Below are 21,209 nucleotides of genomic sequence, written 5' to 3'. Positions count from 1 at the left end.
ATATGCTAAAATGGGACAAATGTTGAACTGCTGTATTAAATTTAACAGCACTTAAACTTGAGTCTGCACAAAAGACAGTGGTATTGATTTGTTCTCATTTCAGCATCCCAGCATACACTGTCCAGCCTAATTGGGAAGTGAATGTAACATTAGCTACAAGTGTAATTTAAACAGTCAAAAACATTTAGAGCACAGTTCTTGTGACACAAAAACCAACATCCATCGGTCAAGTGGGGTTATACTAAAATTTCTATGTAGTCTTACAGACAAAAGTGAACCTCTGTCCTGATCCCAGCATCTTGAGAATGTCTTTTAATTCATTGCCCAGTTCCACAATGCATGCCAAGTAATCCATCAGTATATCCACAAAACAGATAAGCTCTCCTGAAAAAAGTCACTGAAAAAATTCTCTGTTGAATTCTTACAAATAAGAGATAAGGAAAAAAACTCCAAGAAGTTACTAACGTGTGAGAGGCCCAAATAAAACAACATCCAAGGCTTTAAGTTGAAGCTTCTGCCTATGGCTCCGGTCAATTATTTTCAAGTGAGAGATCATGAAAGCATGTTCATTTACTGCTATCCTGTTAAACGATAAGACAAAACATTACCTATTCCTCAAGCTATGTTCAAAACCAGTCTATGGAAAGAAATACATCAATAGCATTTCCCATAGTTATATAGATTATAGTTATGCAATTAGAGAAGAGATACAATACAATTACAGTAGTGCTATAAAAAAGCATATCAGCGTGTGGCAAAGGAAGAACATCAAATCATTTCTCTATTTTAGAGAAATGTAATGGTATATTTGCAGACTTGTGACACCACCCCTCTGAAATACATGCAATACTCAAATTTAGTAGTTATTGTCAAAAAAAGAGGTTCTGCAGATAGTTTTGATATATATCCGTACAATAAATTGGAAGTTGTTCAAAAAAGTTTGCTACCATACAGAATTATGTGACCATTGATAAAAGCTTCAACAGCAAGAAAGAAAACTAAGATGAAAGGAGTGGCAAGGAACATTTATATTTTGAAATATTTTGGCAGGAAAAAAATGCAGCCAACTCTTCAAAACTGCAAAGATGCTTCTCTTTCCTTGTATTTGACCATATCTTGGTCAAATACTTTGACTTTAGTCTGTATGTGGGAGAAACTGTGTGAACCTAAAGACGTAACCTACAGGGAATTATTTGAAACTAATCCAGAAGAAACACTCACCTGGGAAGTGTTGTTCCATTGACATTGCTGTCTCTAAAATTCTTTTCATATTGAGGCAGTTCAACAAATTCTGACAGCCACTGAAGAGTGTCCTCTTGAGTCCAGTTATGAACTGGAAGAAAAAGTCAGTTTAATTACCTTTAATTTTTGTAAAAATCAATAGCAAGACACAGAAGACAAACAGTAGAAAAGCAGGTTACAGTGAGCAAGAAGGCTTAGCCAAATACAATTGCAGAAAAATTAGCATTAACGTTCACCAAGGTGTTTCTGGCATTTTGCCTTTTTCATTATATGGTTCTCAGAGGAAGCTTAAGCAAACTATAAACAAACAAGCATGGAACCAATAGAAACAGTTCTTTTATTAAAAATTCCACAGAATAATCTAGTTCTTTGCTTTAGTTTAAATCAGCACAGCATCTTGCAACTTCTATCTACTTCAAACTGATCTCAGCCTCAATCCTTTTGTTCTTGCTACCCTTGTAGAACTAAACAGATGTCAGCAGGTGCTGTAGCCACTTAAGGCAATGTACCAAGATCTTTCCCAGGATGATGACTTAAGAACTTGTTTTCATGGGAATCTTCATAGAGGCTCATGCCTACTAACCACAAAATGGAAGCAGGCAAGAGAGGAAGAAAGGAGACTGAAAGAAAATACTGAAAGACAGAAGAAATTTAGCAGGAAAACAATTAAATCTCTCTCAAATATGCCCAAAATACCTGTATTACATGTAAGAATATTCCCACCAAGGAAAAGTGTGTAAATACGTAGATAATAATTAACAATTTCCCTGGATAACAGCAACAGTCTATGTAACCTTTCATAGCTACAGATGCTCTAAGAAAATAAAGAAATACTACCCATAGATTTTACTAAATAAATAAATAAATAAATAAATAAATAAAACCACCACACATTTCTGGCCCTTACAGGCCAGCTGCTACAGCTTACAGCTTCACGCTAACACAGTTGAACGGAAATTTATGAAGTCTGCAAAAGTTTGTCTGCACATGAAAGAAAAAGTGACAGCCTTCATCTGGACAGACATGTCTTTGCATGAACTTTTTTTTAAAAAAAACCCAAAACATATCTATCTAAAACTATTTGCATGTGACAATGCTGGGCAGAGATTTCTTTAGAAACCTTATCACAAGGACACATTCTCAGCAGTGAATTTTGATAATGATTCTTTAAAAAGAGCTCCTGAAAGCTCAACAGGTAAACTGCAGGCAACAGAAACTTTTATGAGTTCAAATTCACATTTCAGTTCACACTGAAACGGAAACAATGACTTCCAGGCCTCTTGTCTACACTAGTATAGCTGAAAAATAAGCTTAAACAGTTCAGATTTTAATTCCAGATAAACTGAGACAGAACACATTTCAAGGACTGTTATAGTTTAACTTAGTTGGCATCCAAACAAGACACAGCCACTCGCAGCACCATCCCCCCTGCCCACCCAGGGAATCAGGGAGAGAATTGGAGGGGTAAAGGTAAGGAGCTTTAAAAGATAAACTCGATGTACAAACCACTTATTTTCTATCCATATGAATGGCTACACCTCCTTCCCAGCATGCTGTCCCATTTCTTCCTCTGCTTTTGAGCCACAGACTGTTTTCCAGGTATTGATCTTGCAACAGACTCAGTTTTGTCATATTACTCTAAGCTTTTGTGCAAAATGTCTGGCCTCTATTTGTAAACAGATCATTTTCACATTGCAAACATTCTCAACTGTTTTGTGAATAATAAATGCTCAGATTTACAAGTCATTCTAAGAATCTCAAAAGGGTGGTAAGATGATCCAGAAAAATATAACTTTTAACTGCATTCAGAAATATGTTCATAAACTGATCCAAAGCAAAAGCATTGTTTTGGTGTGACATCAGAAAAAAAACAAACACCTAAAATGGCTACTACACAGTACAGAGTTTATCACTAGTGGTACAGAACATGCAGTTTCAGAAGCCACACAATTCATTGAGTTTATAAATGAAGGGGCAGGGAATAACACTGAAGTTTCATTTCTACTGCTAAAAGTATTTTGAAGTCATTCTGTCAAAGTTTAGATAAATTTGTACTTTTTTTTTATAATTCATATTATCATGTAAGAAATGAGGTAGATATTGAAGCTGTTTACAGTAGAGCAAATCACATCAGGTCTACTGCTTAGACTGATGTGATGTTTCCTTCATAGAATATCAAGGAAATTTCCCCAAACTAAACCAGTTATATTTAGGAAAAAACACTCTGCTGTTCATTATCTATTATTGTATCAGATATCACCATTAGTAAAGAAACAACCAAAGTCTATCCCGAACTAGAACTGGAACTTGTACTTTCTGTATTCTTCTCACATTGATACCTGTTTACATAAAAGTTAATATCAATTACTTTCTGGTAAATGTTGTGTATTTTTAAATGACCACTCACCATTTAAGTGAAGTATAATCAGTACATACAACTCTTATTCTGGGATTTCACTATCTGAATCTCTGTCCATGCACAAATTTAACGAGAAATTTAGTTTTATTAAATAAGCTAATTCTGCATTAGTCTGCATCATGTCAGTGCCCACAAATCCTCAACTTTTCCAGGTGGAACTAGACCCTAAACTAAACCATCCTCCCTTTCCTACAGCACCACATTGCAGCCCTGGGAGATTGATTTATATCAGTGAAAACATTTAGACTCTTTCTTTTTGTTGATATCTTCTCTGTGCTATATATTGGTAAGAAGTATCATTTGACTAGTCTCCACTAAGACGTTATGACCAACATATATGTTTATTCTACAACAGCATACAGCACTGAGAAGCAAACTGGCCTTTCTTCAGTAGAAGCAGTTACAGCCTACTGAAATATGACACAGAACAAGAGATCCACACCAACTGTACTCAAAGGCACACAAGGCCAGCTGAAATACATCTTGATCAGCACTGCCAATTAGAATGTGCCAGCTCCTACTAATTAGCTGAGGTTGTAACTTTTCCTTATTTTAATCACCCAAATATAGTGCTCCAAGACGGCAGAGTAGCAACTGACAAATTATTGTACGTTAAATGCATATAGTGTTAAGGACTTCCTTCCCTCTCACATCCTTCCCTCTCACACCTATTTTCACAAATAGGTATCTTGAGAGAGGATGTCAGCAACATGCCTTGGGCAGGCAGGTGTAAAAGCCACAGTGTTTACTACCCACTGCAGCACTCAGTCTCTAAACTTGCATCAGCTGTTCTATTTCAGATCATAAGTCTGGGTGGGTTTTTTTGGTGGGGTTTTGTATGTATGATTGGTTTTGGTTTGGTTTGGTGTTTTTAACTGCTATAACAACACGTCTGAAGGTAAGGATAGCACAAGTAGCTTCAAACTAGCCCTGTATGAAAGTTGCTACTTGCTAACCCATGTTAATAGCTGATTAGAAGATCAGGCTACATCACTTTTTCACATTAAATTTATCATGTAGCACAGTGCTTCAGGGCAGGGAGGCGTGAAGTAAAACAACATTACAGTGTCAGCCTCAGTACTCCTATGGGCCTCCTACTGCTTTCAGAAATCAAATTACATTTGATAAGAGCATTTTATGGCAAGGAGTGAATGACAGCCATATATTAGGCTAAGAACAGGCTGACCAGACAACACAGAAAAACAAAAGATTGTTCTGTATCAAGCACACACAAGGATTCAAAAGTCAGTTTGGTTTTAGCAGGACCTTCAGCAGCAACATCAGCATGGAATATGCTGCCGCCAGTAGATTTTTAAATAGCATGAAAAAGCCAAAGAGGAGTGACCCTAACTACCTTTTCAACAGTTTAACATCACAACTCTTGTCTCCTCTCACGCAGAAGGGCCAGACCGCAGTACTGTACTGGTGCTGCCTGGGACAGCACGCAGCATTATGTAACTCATCCGTAGCCAAGCCCTGCTTGCATGCATTTCCAGTCTCCAGATATTTAAAACCTGAGACAGCAAATGATTAAGAAAGTGCAAGGCAACCATAACACCTTTGTGGTATGCAGTTTAGTCCCAGTTGCTGCAAGAACACTTGTGCAACATTACCTCAGAATACAACAGGTGATCGCACGTACAAACATAAAGCCATTTTTTATCTTTTTCCCCTAATAAATAATGTACCAGTCTTTAGGTCACCTTCTACTTTCTACAGAGAAGATAAAAGAGTTAAAGAGAAAAAAAAAAAAAACACACACACAAGGCAAGCTTTTTTGTATTACAGGACAGTTATACATTAAAGCTGTGCATTAAAGGTCAAATATGCCACAGTGGTAAAGAAAAACTGCTCTTTTTTAAGTTAGTTTGTAAAAAACAGTTTTTGTTAGGACTCAGATTAGTTTGAAATAGTAAATCACTCATGAACTCCTGGTTTGACTACTACAGTTTTACTCTGCTACAAAATCAAGTCCCAAGGGACTATGCTACAACACGAAGAATGCAGCACCCTACCTGTTCACCAAGACAGGTCAGAGAACTACCCAGCTGAAAGCCCCTGAGCTGATTGTTGAGACTAAACACCTGCATATCCCTCTTCAGTCAGGAAATTCATGGAGGGGGGGGGAGGGGGCATTGGGGAAGGGAGAAAAAAAAAACAAAACAAAACAAAAAAACAGAAGGCAGACACCCTTGAGACAGAATTTTCAAAGATAATTATACAAAGACCAATATTCAGACATCAAGACAAGTGTTTATCTGTCACCTTTGCTGCACTCACAACTACCAACTCTTCAAGGCCCTTGTAGGAAAAACACTGAAGATGCACCTTCCATTTTAACCCAACAATAACTACAAAACTTGATACTTTAGAATAGCTGAAAGGCTCTGTATATGTACAAATATTGCTTAGATAAAAAGAAAAATAAGATAGACAAAGCAAATACCATACAACAAGCATATAATGGCATTAACATTTAAATAACAGGCACACACAATAGAAGTCAGAGGACTTTCACAAAGCAGGTTGCTATGCTTTAAACAGCTATGCTAGTTCTTAGCCATTCCTCTAAACAGAGTTCTCTGTAGAATTAGATAACGAGATTAAAAAATGTAAATGGTCACAAAAAGCTTAAGTAACATCAACTAAACTAAATTGACAGTCTTGTTTTGTACTAAAAGACTCACTGGAACTGTATGGCAACACAGCAACAACAGGCTAGAAGCTGATTTAAGCTATAATGAGATTCCTTCCATGCAAGTAAAACCTACAGCAGCCTTGAAATCCCTTTAATTTGCACCAGTACAGACCATGCCTTAAGGATTCTGTACCAGGTGAGGATACCAAAAGCCTGCCCAGTGCCAGAAATATTAAAAAGCAATATTCTGAAGCTAAAGCTGCTCTTTTTTTTATTTTATTAGGCAATTTTTAAGCTTTGAATGGAGCCAATCCTCAGGGTTCCATTCACTGTATAAGATCCTTCTCAAGAAATTACTTTAAAATAACCTTTATTTTTCTTTATCCTAAAACAAGACACCAAACAGCAATGGCACACTTACTATACCATAAACAGTGTTTCCACTTCCTTTCCTCAAATCATATCTGTCTCACATCACCGGTATCTTAAACAGAAAGCAATTTAACCTATTTGACAAATACTTAAGCCAAACATCCACATAGAGCAACCTTCATGAGAAGGCATGGGCAATTCTACTCAGCATAAAACAAGCAGTAATAGATTCAGGAGATGCTTCTGCATAAGCACTAATGGGCACTGTCAAGGGCACTATTTAAAGCTTGCAATTCTCATACAGATACCTCAACAGACTGCTCAAAGTTTCAAATTACTAATATCGTCACTGACGCTACCTTCCACCCTCTTGCTTGATGCTGTTAAATTGCACTAAACTGACACTAGAAATTAGCAGCACATAAGAAATAAATAAATTGCAAATTCCCAAAACATCTAGAAAGGAAAAACAGTATTTTCCATGTTACCCAGCATTGAATGGAAGTACTTTATTATTTGAGGGGCTTCATGCTTTCTAACAGTCACCAGACGACTGTTAACACTGCTTGGCAGTCTCATCCTAAGGGCCTCCCTGTGGTGCAACCTGAGTTTCCTCCACAGGATGCACTGCAAAGCCATTATAAGAAGACACAATAAGACCAAACATTCGTCTCAAAATCTTTTGAGTCTTACTCACACTGCTCACTAGGTTCAAGAAACCTGGAACAAATATATACAGAATAGACAAATTAGATACTTCTGATATCACTATAGCCAAAATTTTTGAAGAGTTACACATAAATCAGATGAACAATTGTAGGGAGATAATTTTCTGTGATAATTTAGTTGCAATACTTTCATTGAACAAGATCTGTAGTGAATAAGTATTTACAGAATATTTCAAGAAATTAAGCTAGAGAATCACTGGTTAAAGCGTAGATGTTTACTACACAGCAAATGCTTAACCAATGTATTACCTCAGACTGCACCTAAATTACTTCCTACACTGGCAGAATTAACTAATGGAATGTTCCTAGTTTCATTCCTCTTTTGTTCCTACTTTTAGCTGTTCAATTAATACCAACTTTTAGATCTCTCTATGCTCACCATTAGCACAACAGCTTCTGAACAGTTTGGGAAAAAAAAAAAGCTAAGTATTTTTCTCCTAACTCTAACATTCTGGACCACTGGAAAAAATTTCTTTTAATCACTACATCCTGGAACATATTCTGCAACAAACACTGTACTGCTCACAAAATACTGAATTTTGATATTTGGAATATTTGGCTCAACTTACTTATTTCTTTCAAATCAAAGTGGGGGAGGGACAGTGGTGTTGGGTTGTCAGTCCACTTTCCTTTATCCCAAGTTTAAAAAGATTTTCCAAAATGCTTTAGACTAAGAATTCTAGCTCTTTGTAGCCCAAGAAAATTTACATCAAATGGAAGACACTGTATTTTCCACTTAATACCACATATAATAAATGTTTAAAAATAGCTTGACAGCAACCCTTAGGGCTTACTAAATGAAAAACATCCTTATCTAAAACTCAGCACTTGCAACTCTCACCTTCATAAATTACAATCTCACACTGATGAGTGTGTAGGCTAACTTAGTTTATTTACAACACATCCAGTACATCAAGAGGAAATTAACACTAGCTGGACTGAATGAGTTTTTAGTACTATAAATAACAGTACCAAAACAGATTAATGAAGATGCTTTAAGAGGTCATCCATTTACTACTCTGAACTACTTGGTGGAAAAATTGTTGAATTATGTCTATTTCAATAGCCACCATCTCTTTTAGCTATTTTTTTTTACCTACCTTCAGACGTTTTCCAGCGTTTCCACAGATCCTCAATGGTGATATGCTTGTCTTCTCTGTGCAGGTGACTATGTTTATTAGAGGCATCCTTGTATTGCATATCTTCCCTTAGAAACTGAAGAAAAGGGAAAACATCCTCTTAAATGCCAAAATAACATTTTCTAAACAGAAACTACAAGGAAATTGGGCAGAGGAGAATCTTTATTATCTCTTCCCCATGCAAACAGCACGCAATTAATGGAAGTTGACTACATCAAAGACTCAGAAAGCAAGTTAAACACTCTTACAGGATTTGATTTTTCACAACTATTAAATCCTAGAAAAACTGAAATTACAATTGCTAGTACACCAGGTTTAACAACATTATTAGTATGCCTTAGATTTACAGTGATTATAAGAATGGACCACACAAGCAATACTGCTTACTTCTCTATTCTGAAGACATTTAACCAACTTCACCTACTTGAAGATAAGACCATGTAAGATTTGAAAATGTGCCAGTCCTTTATGGATGAGTAATACTTGAATCCTGCCATACCAGTTATATACAACTAAGTATTTCTAAAGTCTCTTGATTAGGCAACAAAAATTTGACTTCTATTTCAACAAATTAAAAAACAGAAGTCACCTTAGGAACAATTTTATTCTTGCTAATCATTCCTTAGTGGTTACACTCCAAGCAGAGAAACATTATACAAAGCTATTTCATTCTCAGTAATTAACAGGAGGCCTATGTCAAAATACCATGCTTTGCCTTTTAGTAAACATGATAAAAAGGAAGATCGTGCAATCACATTATATACAGCACTGTTATATTGGTATTTCACAAGTCACTACAGAAGGCTTCTCCAAATACATACAAGAGAAAAAAAGGATGACAGTGTAAAACCTACTTTATTTTTATTTCATACAGGTCTAGAAAAGTTGGGCAAACAACTTGGTCAGCAAACAACTTCCCATTAATAGTGGAAAATTTCCATAGATATCAGTCCCTAAAAGGACAGCACAAGCATTCTCTGTGGGTGGAGACCTTAGTGTTAGTACCAGAAAACTAACATGAGAGCTGAGTAATCTTTCACAGTAGATTGCTTGCTTTCTTCAGTTCCTGAAGGATAAAGCTGCTCAAACAAAAACAGCTGCAGAGAGTAATGACAGCTAACTCAAAACCAACTTTTTATGTGGCTAGTTACATGTCATCACCACTTCAAGCAGAGGTGAGGAAGAAGGCCAAACTAGCGAAACACTACAGAAGACCTCACTTCCTAAAATTTAGACCTGGTAATAATTTAACTGCAGAGCTTCCCACCTAGGTCCTATTTCTCACAAACCCAGAGATTTTGTCATTCAAGAAACTGCAGGAGAGACTGAAAAGTAGTCAATATTAAACCATAATATTAACTCTTAATGAAAAGAGACAGTGTACGATAGCAGAAATATGCAAGAAAAAGCTAACATTTATCAATTTACCCTTATTAAAAACTTCATTCTTACTAGGAAGTAAGGGAATCTAAAAATATGGGAAGGGATTCAATTTTTTCCTCAAACTGCTAGACTTGGGATAAAGTACAAGTTGCCTTCCCTAATCCAATCATAAAGCCATGCATGTCTTTTTGTTCCAAAACCAGACTGGATGCAAACCCTTTCACATTCAACTTCCACTTCAATACTTTTTTGATTGTCAGGCATTAGCTTTCTAAAGCCTTTTGATTCCCAAAATAGTTCCACTTAGCCCACACAAATTGCAGGATCATTTTTAACTCCTCTTCCTTATACATATGAGAAAGACGTAAATATCTATATATACACACACGCGTATATATATGAGAAATATAAGAGAAATCTATTAAATATATGATAACAACTAAAAACAGCAGCCCAATGGGGCAGAAGCATGTTCTGAAACATCACAGGGACTAGCAATTGTAAAAAGGTACAATAAGCACAGAAAAGGACTGGTTGCTGTAACTATATGCAAACATAAAAATATCTGCTGAATAACCTCTTTTGCATATTCCATAGTTCAAGCGTGAACTCCAGGCACTCCTCAGAACTCCTCCTCCTCAGCACAACTACCACGAAGCTGGCAATTTCCACAGCTAACAGGCAATCAAATGCGGATTACCTTATTTGTTCCCACTCCATGTGTATTAAAGGGTAAACTGAAGAAAAGCAACCAAGCAATAAGAGAACAAAAAAAATCTTCTTATTCACTAATGGTTCTCTGCTTTTCCAGACTGAAGTACAGTCTCACAGCTGGAGCAGCTTGAAAGAACTGATGTTTGCCCACCTCACTTTTTTTCCTTCTGACTGCAAGTACCTACTATCAAGTACTGCCCCAGCACATCTTTGGGGAACTTGTGAAAAATTTACTAAAGACAGCGAAAAATACATTATAGGTCCCTCCATGTAAGGACTATCTCCCTTTATATGGGGGTTAAGGTACATGTTAACATCCACTCTTCAGCTTTCTAGTGAACACTCTAGCTTTTTAGGCTTTTTCTGCCCTTGGAGACTCCAAATGGCAGGCCTGGACATTTGTTTTAAAAACAAATGTTGCAGGCCAACCAAGTTTCCGAAGAGGAACAGAATGGAATATATACTGTATGCAAGGGTCTCAGCACATTTTGTATCTCAGCTATAAAACTCATACCTTAGTTCAGTTTTGTTCATAAAAAATAAATTTGCTTCTGTCTTTACTGCTAGTTGTCAGAAAAGGCTGCAAATACTTTCCTACGAGAATGTTTGAACAGTTATGGATGCTGTCAAGAAAAATCTGAATTGCTGTTAACAGCAAACTATGTACAAGGTTAGAAATAAAGAAAAAAAAAAGGAAGATACCAACTGATAAACAGAAAAGCTTCATGGTGTTACACCTTACCCCAAAGGACTGTAAGGTACTATAAGAAAGCTTTCTGATTTAAAAAATGGGACAGACATATGTTACCTTGGCACCCAGATAAGCAATGCAAACAATAGTTTCCAGAAAGCTTGCAGCATTTCATGTCGTTCTGCTACGGAGCCCGCAGAGGGAGCAAGAGGAAACGTATGAATTCACGTTCTCAACACTGCTGGAACACAACTGGCTATGCTAACAAGCTGAGGGGAAAAAAAATGAAAAGCCCGATTTCAAATTTCATCACAAATATAGAAAACAAATCCAAGTTCGAACCACAGGATTTCCCAGGAGAAGAGGACGACAGTAGAAACAATCTGGTTTATTCTGGAGTCCCTCTTTAAGGGACTGTCAATACACACACTTGTAAGCAGTTTGCATTTAGTCATCAGGACGCAGTTACTCCTCCGGGGAGGGACTATGGATTTGTGAGAATTTCTTCAAGAAAAGAAAAGAGCCTCTCCTCTGTTCAATCCTATCCACATTGCTCCCAGATATCCACGATGATTTCCTCAGCAAGGTTCTCTTACATCAGACAGTCACAACGGTAAAGTTACACCGTGCATAGCTAGAAAGAGGCTGTCATGTTTCCAAGAATGACTGCATTTACTAATGAAGGGATATATGACATCAAACATCTTTCTTTTGTTTAAAAGGTGTTTGTTTCAAAACTGGCCTAATATGGAAGTTCTCCTTTAAGAAAAGGAATTGTGTCCTAAATTGAAGAAAGCCATAAAAAAAGAACAACTCTGGTAAAAAGATAAGATTTTTCTGTTCCTTGTCATGGCAGCTAATTTCTCTTCTGTGGCCCTGGTTATTAAGTATACAAAGAAAAGGTTAGAAAAATAACTCTGAATAGGGAGGTTAAAAGAATAAGCTCTAATAAAAACCATCTAAGGATTATCTTAGCCAACATAATTACTCAAGAGGGAGAAGGCCTTTTAAGACTACAAAGTTGAAACCAAGAAAGCAGCAGATAAGTTACCCAATAACTCTACGTGAAACAAAAAAATCAAAATCATTTGCTGAAGTAGTTAATTCAAAAAACAAGTAGAAAGAAAAAAAACACCACACCTAGACTCAAAACTGGAGTTTTGATCCCAAAAGTGTTACAACAACTGTGCCGCTACAAAGATTCACAGCTCAGAGCCCAAGGCTCAGCAGTGTAATAGGTGGAGAGGAAACTTTCTCCTTCCTCTCTGGAGGGGACAGGACTTGTGGAGTCCTGGAAAAGAGTTATAAGGTCAGGTAGGCCACATGCTTCCTTCCTCTTAATAAAGCCTTTAGTACCATAACATACACCAAACTCCAGCCAACTCTTAACCAAAATCCTACCTGAAGTAAGAACCACCACCAAAAAAATAATAATAAAAAAAAATCCAACCCTTCGAAAAGAGGAAAAAAGACACACCAAAATCCAATACCAGCTAGGCACAGAGAGACCACTTACAAACCAAAGCCACATGCAACAATACAAGAACTTAAAATATGTCAAAATATGGCAGTTCTAAGAGATGTTTTGCTCCCTGAAGAACAAATGAACAAATACATACTTTTGCAATTGCCAGTGGAAAAGTAAAATTAACCACACTCACTAACTGCAGAAGGAAGTACACATATGCTATGTTTATATTTTGTTCTGAGTGAAGGCTCAAGTTTATAATTTTCAGTTTCACCAACTTAAAATAGACCCTCTAACTGACAAGTTTACTTTAAGCGCAATTAGTAACATCTCCTGGCTAAGTATTACTGTCTTTCTTCAGCATCTGTTCTTTCAACAGTGTTATTTCCTTCAGTTTCATTCCTTCAAAAGAAAACCTGCAAATGTTACAACTTTAGTTTTCCTCTAATCCTATCTCCAGATACAGCTGGTCACTCTTAGGCAGCCTTTTAGTACATTCCTTCCCATCTGTTCCTACCAGACTCGTTGCAGCTACTGCAATGGCACACAGATTGACTAATATGATGGCAAATGTGCTTTTAAAAGGCAACATACTATGATTCAGGTATGACAGCATTCACAACTGCCTACCCTATAGAAATGGCTTCTAAAGATGTCACATAGTATAATGAGAAAATATATTCAAGCATAATGAGAACATTGCCCGAAAAAGCAGGACATAGCTGTGAAAGTGTTACCAAGTATATCTTAAGTAATCTACAAATTCTATTGAAAAAAATCTTGCAGCTCAAAACAAAATCGTAGCTATTCTACTGCAAAGTAAACTTTGCAATCTCTCCAAAGCCAAGTCAGAATTTCGAAGGGGCATTTCACTGTAGCAGGACTGAATGTCTGCAGTGCTACATAAACAGGTGCAGACAGCTACATATTAGCTTAAGTACCTCCAAGGAGGCAAGGCATGAGGTAGGTCTGATCCAAATCACGTTGGAAGAGGTTTCTATGCAACCGTACCCACGATAACACATGCTGCCTCTCTACAGGACTTCTTTGCACAGGCACAGCCGTAGACTAACACGGTCATAATGTTTTCAAACAAGACCTGGCTCCTACCTATCCTGCTCTGAAAAATCAGACTGTGTAGACATGCTCAGAGTTGCTTACAAAACTTCAGGAGGCTAAAAGACACTCTGCCTGGTGACAAGTACATTAGCAGTTCAATTAGAAACTTCAGTGCAAAAAATAACTTTATTAACAGACCTACAATAAACTAAGGCAATACTCAAAACTCTCATTTGAAAGATCAAAGTTCATAACAATGTTCTTGCACACTGAGATGTAAAACACACTCATTATGCAAAACAGTTATGATGTTTTCAGTTTCTGAACCACTGCAGCAGGCATTTCTCTACCATGCAAAATTTTGCTGACATGGAAGTGTAAACCAGTTTACACAAATATGAACACCAGCTTAAGGACCTTTATTATATACATTTTAAGGACAAAACCAGAATACTAAGGGAACTTTAAAGGACATTTAGCATCTTGCTGAGTGTATATTTACAGACAACAAAATTAAGGAATATATAGCAGAGTCTATCCCAGCTGAAATTGTAACAACTGGGGTAGGTAGGCTCCTGAAGTTTAACAAGGTCCCAGGATGCACTAAACAAAAGGAAATCAAACTGTCATCCATTCTTTTTTAATATCTGTTTACTTCATAGCTGTATATGCCCCCCTCCAAAATCTCTTGCTAAATCTTTACTCCCTCCAAGATGTAAGCAAAAGAAAATATGTGCATAAATTTGCTTTTTTCAGAAAAATACAGAAGGGCTAGTCACTTAGTCACCCCGAGTATAATGTTAAATCCTCAAAGTGTCTTTTCACCTCACACTTTACCCTCCTAATATCCAAAACATACATACTTCAAAAGGGAGCAACACACTATCTTGGCTCCCAGTTCTTCAGGATTTCCTGTCATGGAATTTCATGCAATTTTGACCAAAGTATTTAGTACTCAGTACTGTCCAGAACAGATTATTGAAATAAATAGGTCCCTAGTCCAAACTGGGAAATCATGTTTCATTCATTTTTTTATGGCTCTTAAGGGATTAAAGAAAAAAGATACTCATAGGCTTCTTTCATCAACTCATCTGTTACACAAACTGAATAGGCAGCTCTACTTCAGCAGTAATTCAGCAAACAATTTCACATTGAAAAGTTACATGTTAAATTTAATTTCTCCAGGTTCTCCTGAAATAGTAATACTAATGCATAATATTTTAATACAGCAAGCTTGTAAAATTGACTGTGATGTGTAGATGCATGTACCATTTTAATTGCTAAAAGAAAGGAAGTATAAACAACCAAGAATATGACTAGCAAATTAATTACATAATAAAAGTAATAAGAGCATGAACTGGTTCCCCTTTATTATAAAACCTATAATCACAAATCAGCACTAAAGGGAGGGTTTACTCATTCTCCCTCTCTATTCTGCTCACATAAGGCCTGTGTCCAGTTCTGGAGCCCCCAACACCAGAAATACGTGGAGCTGTTAGAACAAGCCCAGAGGAGGCCACCAGGATGATCTGAGGGCTGGAGCACCTCTCCTATGAGGACAGGCTGAAAGAGTTGGGGCTGTTCAGCCTGGAAAAGAGAAGGCTTTGGGGAGATCTTATAGTGGCCTTCCAGTACCTGAAGGGGCCTACAAGAAAGCTGGGGAGGGACTTGTTACAAGGGCAGTTAGTGACAGAACAAGGGGTTATGGCTTTAAACTGGAAGAGGGTAGATTTAGATTAGATATTAGGAAGAAATTTCTTCCTGTGAGGGTGGTGAGACACTATGGTATGTTTCTGAAATCACCCCAGTTCTAGAAATTATTTCTTTCAACTGAGTTGTTTATATCTGACCTCTGTATCTTCTCCATGTTTATTTCCTTCTGAATTCTTCCTTTCACTTTTTTTTCCGACTCCACCTTTTCACCTTCTCTCAAAAAACAGAGCATACTCTCTCAAGACATTACATTTGTTCCACCTCTCTTGGATTATTTGCATCTTGGATGTAAATATGACCTCAAGCCTCCAAACAATAGCTTCACAGAGCTCACGCATTCAGAAATGGTCACTTCAACGGAAGATCTTGGGCTGCCAAATATTCTGCCCCATCAAACTTACTACAGCCAAAGTGCTATATTACTGTTGCTATTCCTGATCAGACCATACTAGCTACTTTTTCTGCTGTAATTGTTGTATAGAAGACAATAATCCTCCTTGGTTTAGGTCACTAAAGCTCGATTCTTTTTGATTCTTGCCTCCAGACATTTTAAGTCAGGCACTTCTGCATGTCACCCCTGAGGTTCCAGCTTCCTCGACCATACTGTTAAAAGTCATTCTCTCATCATTTTGTGCTTTCAATACTGCAGTATCCTCCTCCACGCACAGTGGTTTTAGTCTTTTTTTTCTTTCTTTTTTTGTGGTGGTGGTCTTGCAAGGGGTTTGTTGGGTTTTTCTGTTAATTATGCAGGTGCACTCAAAAAACCCCACACAAAATATTGAGTCATCTATCCAAACATCCCATGCAAAGCTGTAAATTCATGACATTAGCTTCGTGTGACATTAGATGCACAGTAAGATATTAATATTTCAAAAACATCAACTTATTCTATTTCTACATAGAGATTCCTTGAGGAAATGATTTGATGTAGGATCTCCATATAAAGGTACTTTGGGAACAGGAAAAACCTATGTAAATAGTGAGCATATGATAAGTCTGCCTTACTGCTTGTGCCTCTTCATCATTAAAACAAAACATGTACACGTGGTGCAACAGATGCTTCCTGAGGCAGACAGCCTCCCACAACATGTGACTAAAACCTCAGTTAGTTCTCCCTTTTAACAGCCTACCTCTTTAAATCAGTTTAAGCAATTGCAATCTTTTCTATGTTAATGATAAAAGTAATAATAGTAGGAGCTAGATTGCATAGAAAAAAATCATATTAGCCTGCCCTAATGATAAGTATAGTCTTTTCCACTCCCTTCCTTTTTCCTCTCCTCTCCTGTACCATGCTCTCGTTTTCACACTGATGGCCTGCTTTACAGAAAACAGTAACTACACAGTGAAGCATACTCTACAGTATGACACAAATGTATTATCTAAATCAATTTTTTTTCTTTAATTTATGCTCTTTGTTTTGAAGTCTACATTGAAAATTCAGGGCAAGTATTAGAAAGTTTCCTAAATGCAAAGAAAAAAATAAAAAATTCAAACATATGAGTAGCTATGACAAAGAGCCCTTTTTTCCAAGTATTTGGTAATAACTAGAATTAGACAAGTATATTTTAGTAAATTTAAAAGTTCATGTTTTTTCATCTTTATAAATCTCTGAAGTTATACCATCTAGCCTAACTCAGGTAACAGACCAAAGGGGAAAAAAAAAATCTAACCAGTCCATGCTCAAACTAGAGCCCCTCAGTTTTCCTTAGAAGACTTCAACAAATTTCTACAAGTTTCAATGACTAATAAATCCCATGCTAAAAATTTAGATCAAGTTTCCCCACATCAGTTTCATCAAGGTCAAATACAAGCTTTTTTCCAGTCCACACAAGGTAGATCCAAAAGGCTTCCAGTATCAGATAATTTTTGAGGAAATGAAAAGTTTCTTATAAAAGTTCAAATTTTCTCACATCCTAGAGAAACTCTCTCCAGAATGATTTGATGTGAGACTTCATTTTACAGAGGAAAAACAAACTCCAATATAAAACAGGGCACGAGGAATATTAGGAAAAATAATAGACACTGTGCAGATGAAATATCTGGAATCACTGTTGGGAGTCCTCAACTGGATTAGCAAATTAAAATAGTTAAAATGAATAGTTCAACATCTCTAGCTCTTGTTACTTTCCCCTCTCAAAATAACTTATTTACAAGAACTTCCTTCCTTAGTGTAAATATAGACTTGTAATTTGTAACACTGTTTTAGTGCTGGTAAAACAGTAGAAAGTTATTGTACTTTGTCACATTTTTCCTGCCAAATAAAAAGCCAATGTATATCTAATCAACACACTCAATATACTGCTCTTCCAGGAGCCTTGCAAACAAAAACCATGCAGCATGAAACAGGAAATCCACTACTCTGCTGTTAAGTAAAATCCCTGTATTTCAAGTAAGCTTTAATTCTAATGAAGTTTCTTTAATTATTAGTCTTCATTGTTAATCAAAACAAGCAACATCACCCACTGTGAAAGAACAAAAAAAAAAAAATCTAGTTTTGAAATAACGTATATTAGCACATATTTACTATATACTCAGACCTACTGTAATTAGGTAACTATGTTGTTAAAATGTTAGATCTTTTAAGATTATGGTAAAGATCCAGTAAGAGCACTACAACAAGAACATATAGATTACTAGATGAACTTGCAATTAAATTGCTTTTCTCATTTATTTCAGGTTTGCTTTTAATGTCTCAGAAGAAAGCACTCTATGCAAATACATATTCATCACTGATTTGCAAGGAAACTATATGTAGAAAAAAGCTAATTTGGGGGTGGTTTATTAAATCTCTCTTCAATAATTAAAAATAAGCTAGCAGAAAAAAGGGCTACATTTCAGTCATTTAATGCACAGTGAGTAGTTTGAACATATAGTTTCACTCATTTCTCATTACCCCAGCTATAACAGCATCATCCCTCATGAACTATTCTAATTTCAGTCATTTAAACAGGTTTTAAGAGTAGCTTCTGTTGCTTGGGTTTATCTCAACCTTCCTTTGGAACAGGAAGAAACTTAAGGTCAGATAAAAAGATGGTCCACTAGAAACCAGGACAGGTTTTCTGAATACTAATAAAAGTTTTCCAATGTATAAATATTTCAGTCTTTTCTTTTAACTTTCTTAAATTCTGTGTATAACAAATGCAGCACAAGTTAGGAGAATCACACAGTGCTGAGAAGCTCCTCAGAAAGTTCACACTCTGACACTAATGTTTCAGTCTGCAGACTGGATTGTGCCTGTCCCAAACATTAATGACAATAACAAAACATTCTGCAATAACAGAGTTAGACTATTTCCAGTGCCTGAACTACCTCACCATGACACTCCTTAAGGTAAAGAGCAGCCCCTCCCTGGGGAGGAACTTTTTACAAAGGCAGGTAGTGATAGGACAAGGGGAAATGGCTTTAAACTGGAAGAGGGGAGGTTTAGATTAGATATTAGGAAGAAATTCTTTCCTGTGAGGGTGGTCAGACACTGGAACAGGTTGCCCAGAGGAGTTGTGGATGCCCCCTCCCTGGAAGTGTTTAAGGCCAGGTTGGGTGAGGCTTTGAGCAACCTGATCTAGTGGAAGGTGTCCCTGCGCATGGCAGGGGGGTTGGAACTAGATGACCTTTAAGGTCCCTTCCAACTCAGACCATTCTATGACTCTGTGAATTTTTCCTCCAAACTTAAAAGCTACATTATTTTATTCTGGACCATTCTCTCCACTGTACTGTATTCCTTCAGAAAATTCATGTCAATCAAGTATCAATCACTGTTGCTGTTTGTACACAGTCACACAGAAAACTAAGTAGCATCACACTAAACTTGACAATGACAATTCACAACTTAACTCATTCAGCAAGAACAATCTTCCCTGAGATGGTACAAAAATGGGAAGAGAAATCAGGGCTCGATTCTTCTCCCACTCACCTCCAGTGAGAATGGGCTTCAGAATCACATGGCAATACTCTCATTTTTAGGAGACAGGAGATGAGGGGACATCTTCACTCCCCTTCCTTTCTCAAGCCTGCACCTGACAACTGCCAGAAAGTAAAAGAAGCAAGAACAATGAAACTACATGGATATTTCCATTCCTAGCCAGTACATTGAGAATCCCGATAGTAAAGTTGAGTAAGTACAAGGGTAAGTCCTTTGCCAGAACCACCTGGTAAAGAATTGGTAGTAGTTACCAATCTCATTCAAGTCTAGTCTACCAAACTCAGTGGAGCACAATCACAAAAATCTTCAGGTTCTATGACCTTCCTTAGTTCATAGAAATTGACCTAACATTAACCTACAGCACAAGGTGCTTACTACTTGCCTGTAAAACAAAAACACTTAAGAAAGCTTCCTAGACTGCTGTCTATAACAGCTATTATTTTGCATGATGAAGTGCCTGGAACAGATCTAAGGTAAATAGGAAAGCCCAGTGATACCATAAGCAAGAAAACCTTGGAGCAAAGAAACTAAAATACCAGGTGACAGATCACGCCAACTCTTAGTCACATCACCGCAAGCTAAACCAATGCTATTTGCCTACCTCTTGCACTAATCACAAAAATAACAGCTTTTATACATAGTCATATGAAACTCTCCTTTAGGCTAGAACAATAATATTCCGTTTCAGACAATTCTAGAAATTAAACTTGCCTTCCACATTTGGCTGTGGGAAGGGCTGAATTAAGAAAAACAGCAACAACTATTCAACTGCTGGAACATAAGGAGCAGCTATATAAACGAGAAAAAAAGAGACAGACCTCATGTATGCACAAGTCAAGACTTTTTACTCCTACCTCATCACTTTCATCTACTTCAATACCACCATCTTTGTCATCATCCATTTGCTTATGGATCATGCGGAGAGCTTCTAGGCTGAACCGGTCCTCCTCAGTAAAGCACGGTGGGCTGAGTGAACTGCAGGGATCTAAAGTGCGGGGAGGGGAGGAGGACAGAAAAACAAACAAAAAATAAATATTAGCTGCTGTCACTCTAGAATATAAAGCTGCCAAGCAAGAGAAAGGGCTTAAATTTCTATATGTGTACATGTACTTCACTGCACATAGCCACCAGGTCACAGATGTCAAACTTAGCTGTAAAATAATAATTCTTACCAAAAAAAAAAAAAGTGAAAGGTGGGTGGGGAATCAACTTTTTTTTCATCCAGGAAAGAATCCCAAAGAATATGTTGGAATACTTTGACTCACTTTTTTTCTCCACCCCTGTAACTGCTATCTCCACCTCTTCTACTATCATCCACCCTATAGTAATATAACATTGCAACAGCGAATAAAGTCACTGTGTTTCCCAGCCTCCTTTCTGAAAGCCTGGGCTAAACAGAGAGCAGTAGAGGAAGAGAAAAAGAATTGTCATGTCCTACAATCATAGCTTCATAAACAGATAACAAAAGGATGGTAACAACATTGCAGATCAAATTCAATGTAGATAATACTACTGAATCAAAAATATTCAAGCACACTGCAAAGAAATCTCAACTGATAATAAGACAGAATATCTCAGTCTTGTATGCTCTGATCAAAAACAGCAGTCACTGTGGAGCAGGATTCCAGGTCAAAAATAATACGTTTTCATTTATATTCATCACTGAAGGCTCATCATTTGTTCTCACCTGATGGTTCTGCTTCCACCATGTCAGATCATTATAT

The 21,209-nt window shown here is 37.0% G+C and overlaps 1 protein-coding gene across 1 annotated transcript in view; it reads right to left on the bottom strand.

Annotated features, from left to right (window-relative positions):
• Positions 1-20,465, bottom strand: part of STIM2 (stromal interaction molecule 2) — a 28,844-nt gene extending 8,379 nt beyond the window's left edge. Inside the window, exons 1-4 of the mRNA XM_010172887.2 lie at positions 20,340-20,465; positions 8,500-8,614; positions 1,222-1,333; positions 466-581 (exon numbers count right to left, since the gene is read on the bottom strand). Coding sequence (XP_010171189.1) covers positions 466-581; positions 1,222-1,333; positions 8,500-8,614; positions 20,340-20,402 — 406 coding nt within the window. The 5' untranslated portion in view covers positions 20,403-20,465. The remainder of the gene's footprint in view (positions 1-465; positions 582-1,221; positions 1,334-8,499; positions 8,615-20,339) is intronic.
• Between the last annotated feature and the right edge of the window lie 744 nt (positions 20,466-21,209).

Source organism: Antrostomus carolinensis, unplaced genomic scaffold, assembly GCF_000700745.2.
Source record: "Antrostomus carolinensis isolate BGI_N321 unplaced genomic scaffold, ASM70074v2 scaffold42667, whole genome shotgun sequence".
Taxonomy (NCBI): Eukaryota; Metazoa; Chordata; class Aves; order Caprimulgiformes; family Caprimulgidae; genus Antrostomus; species Antrostomus carolinensis.
This window is presented reverse-complemented; position numbering and strand designations above follow the sequence as displayed.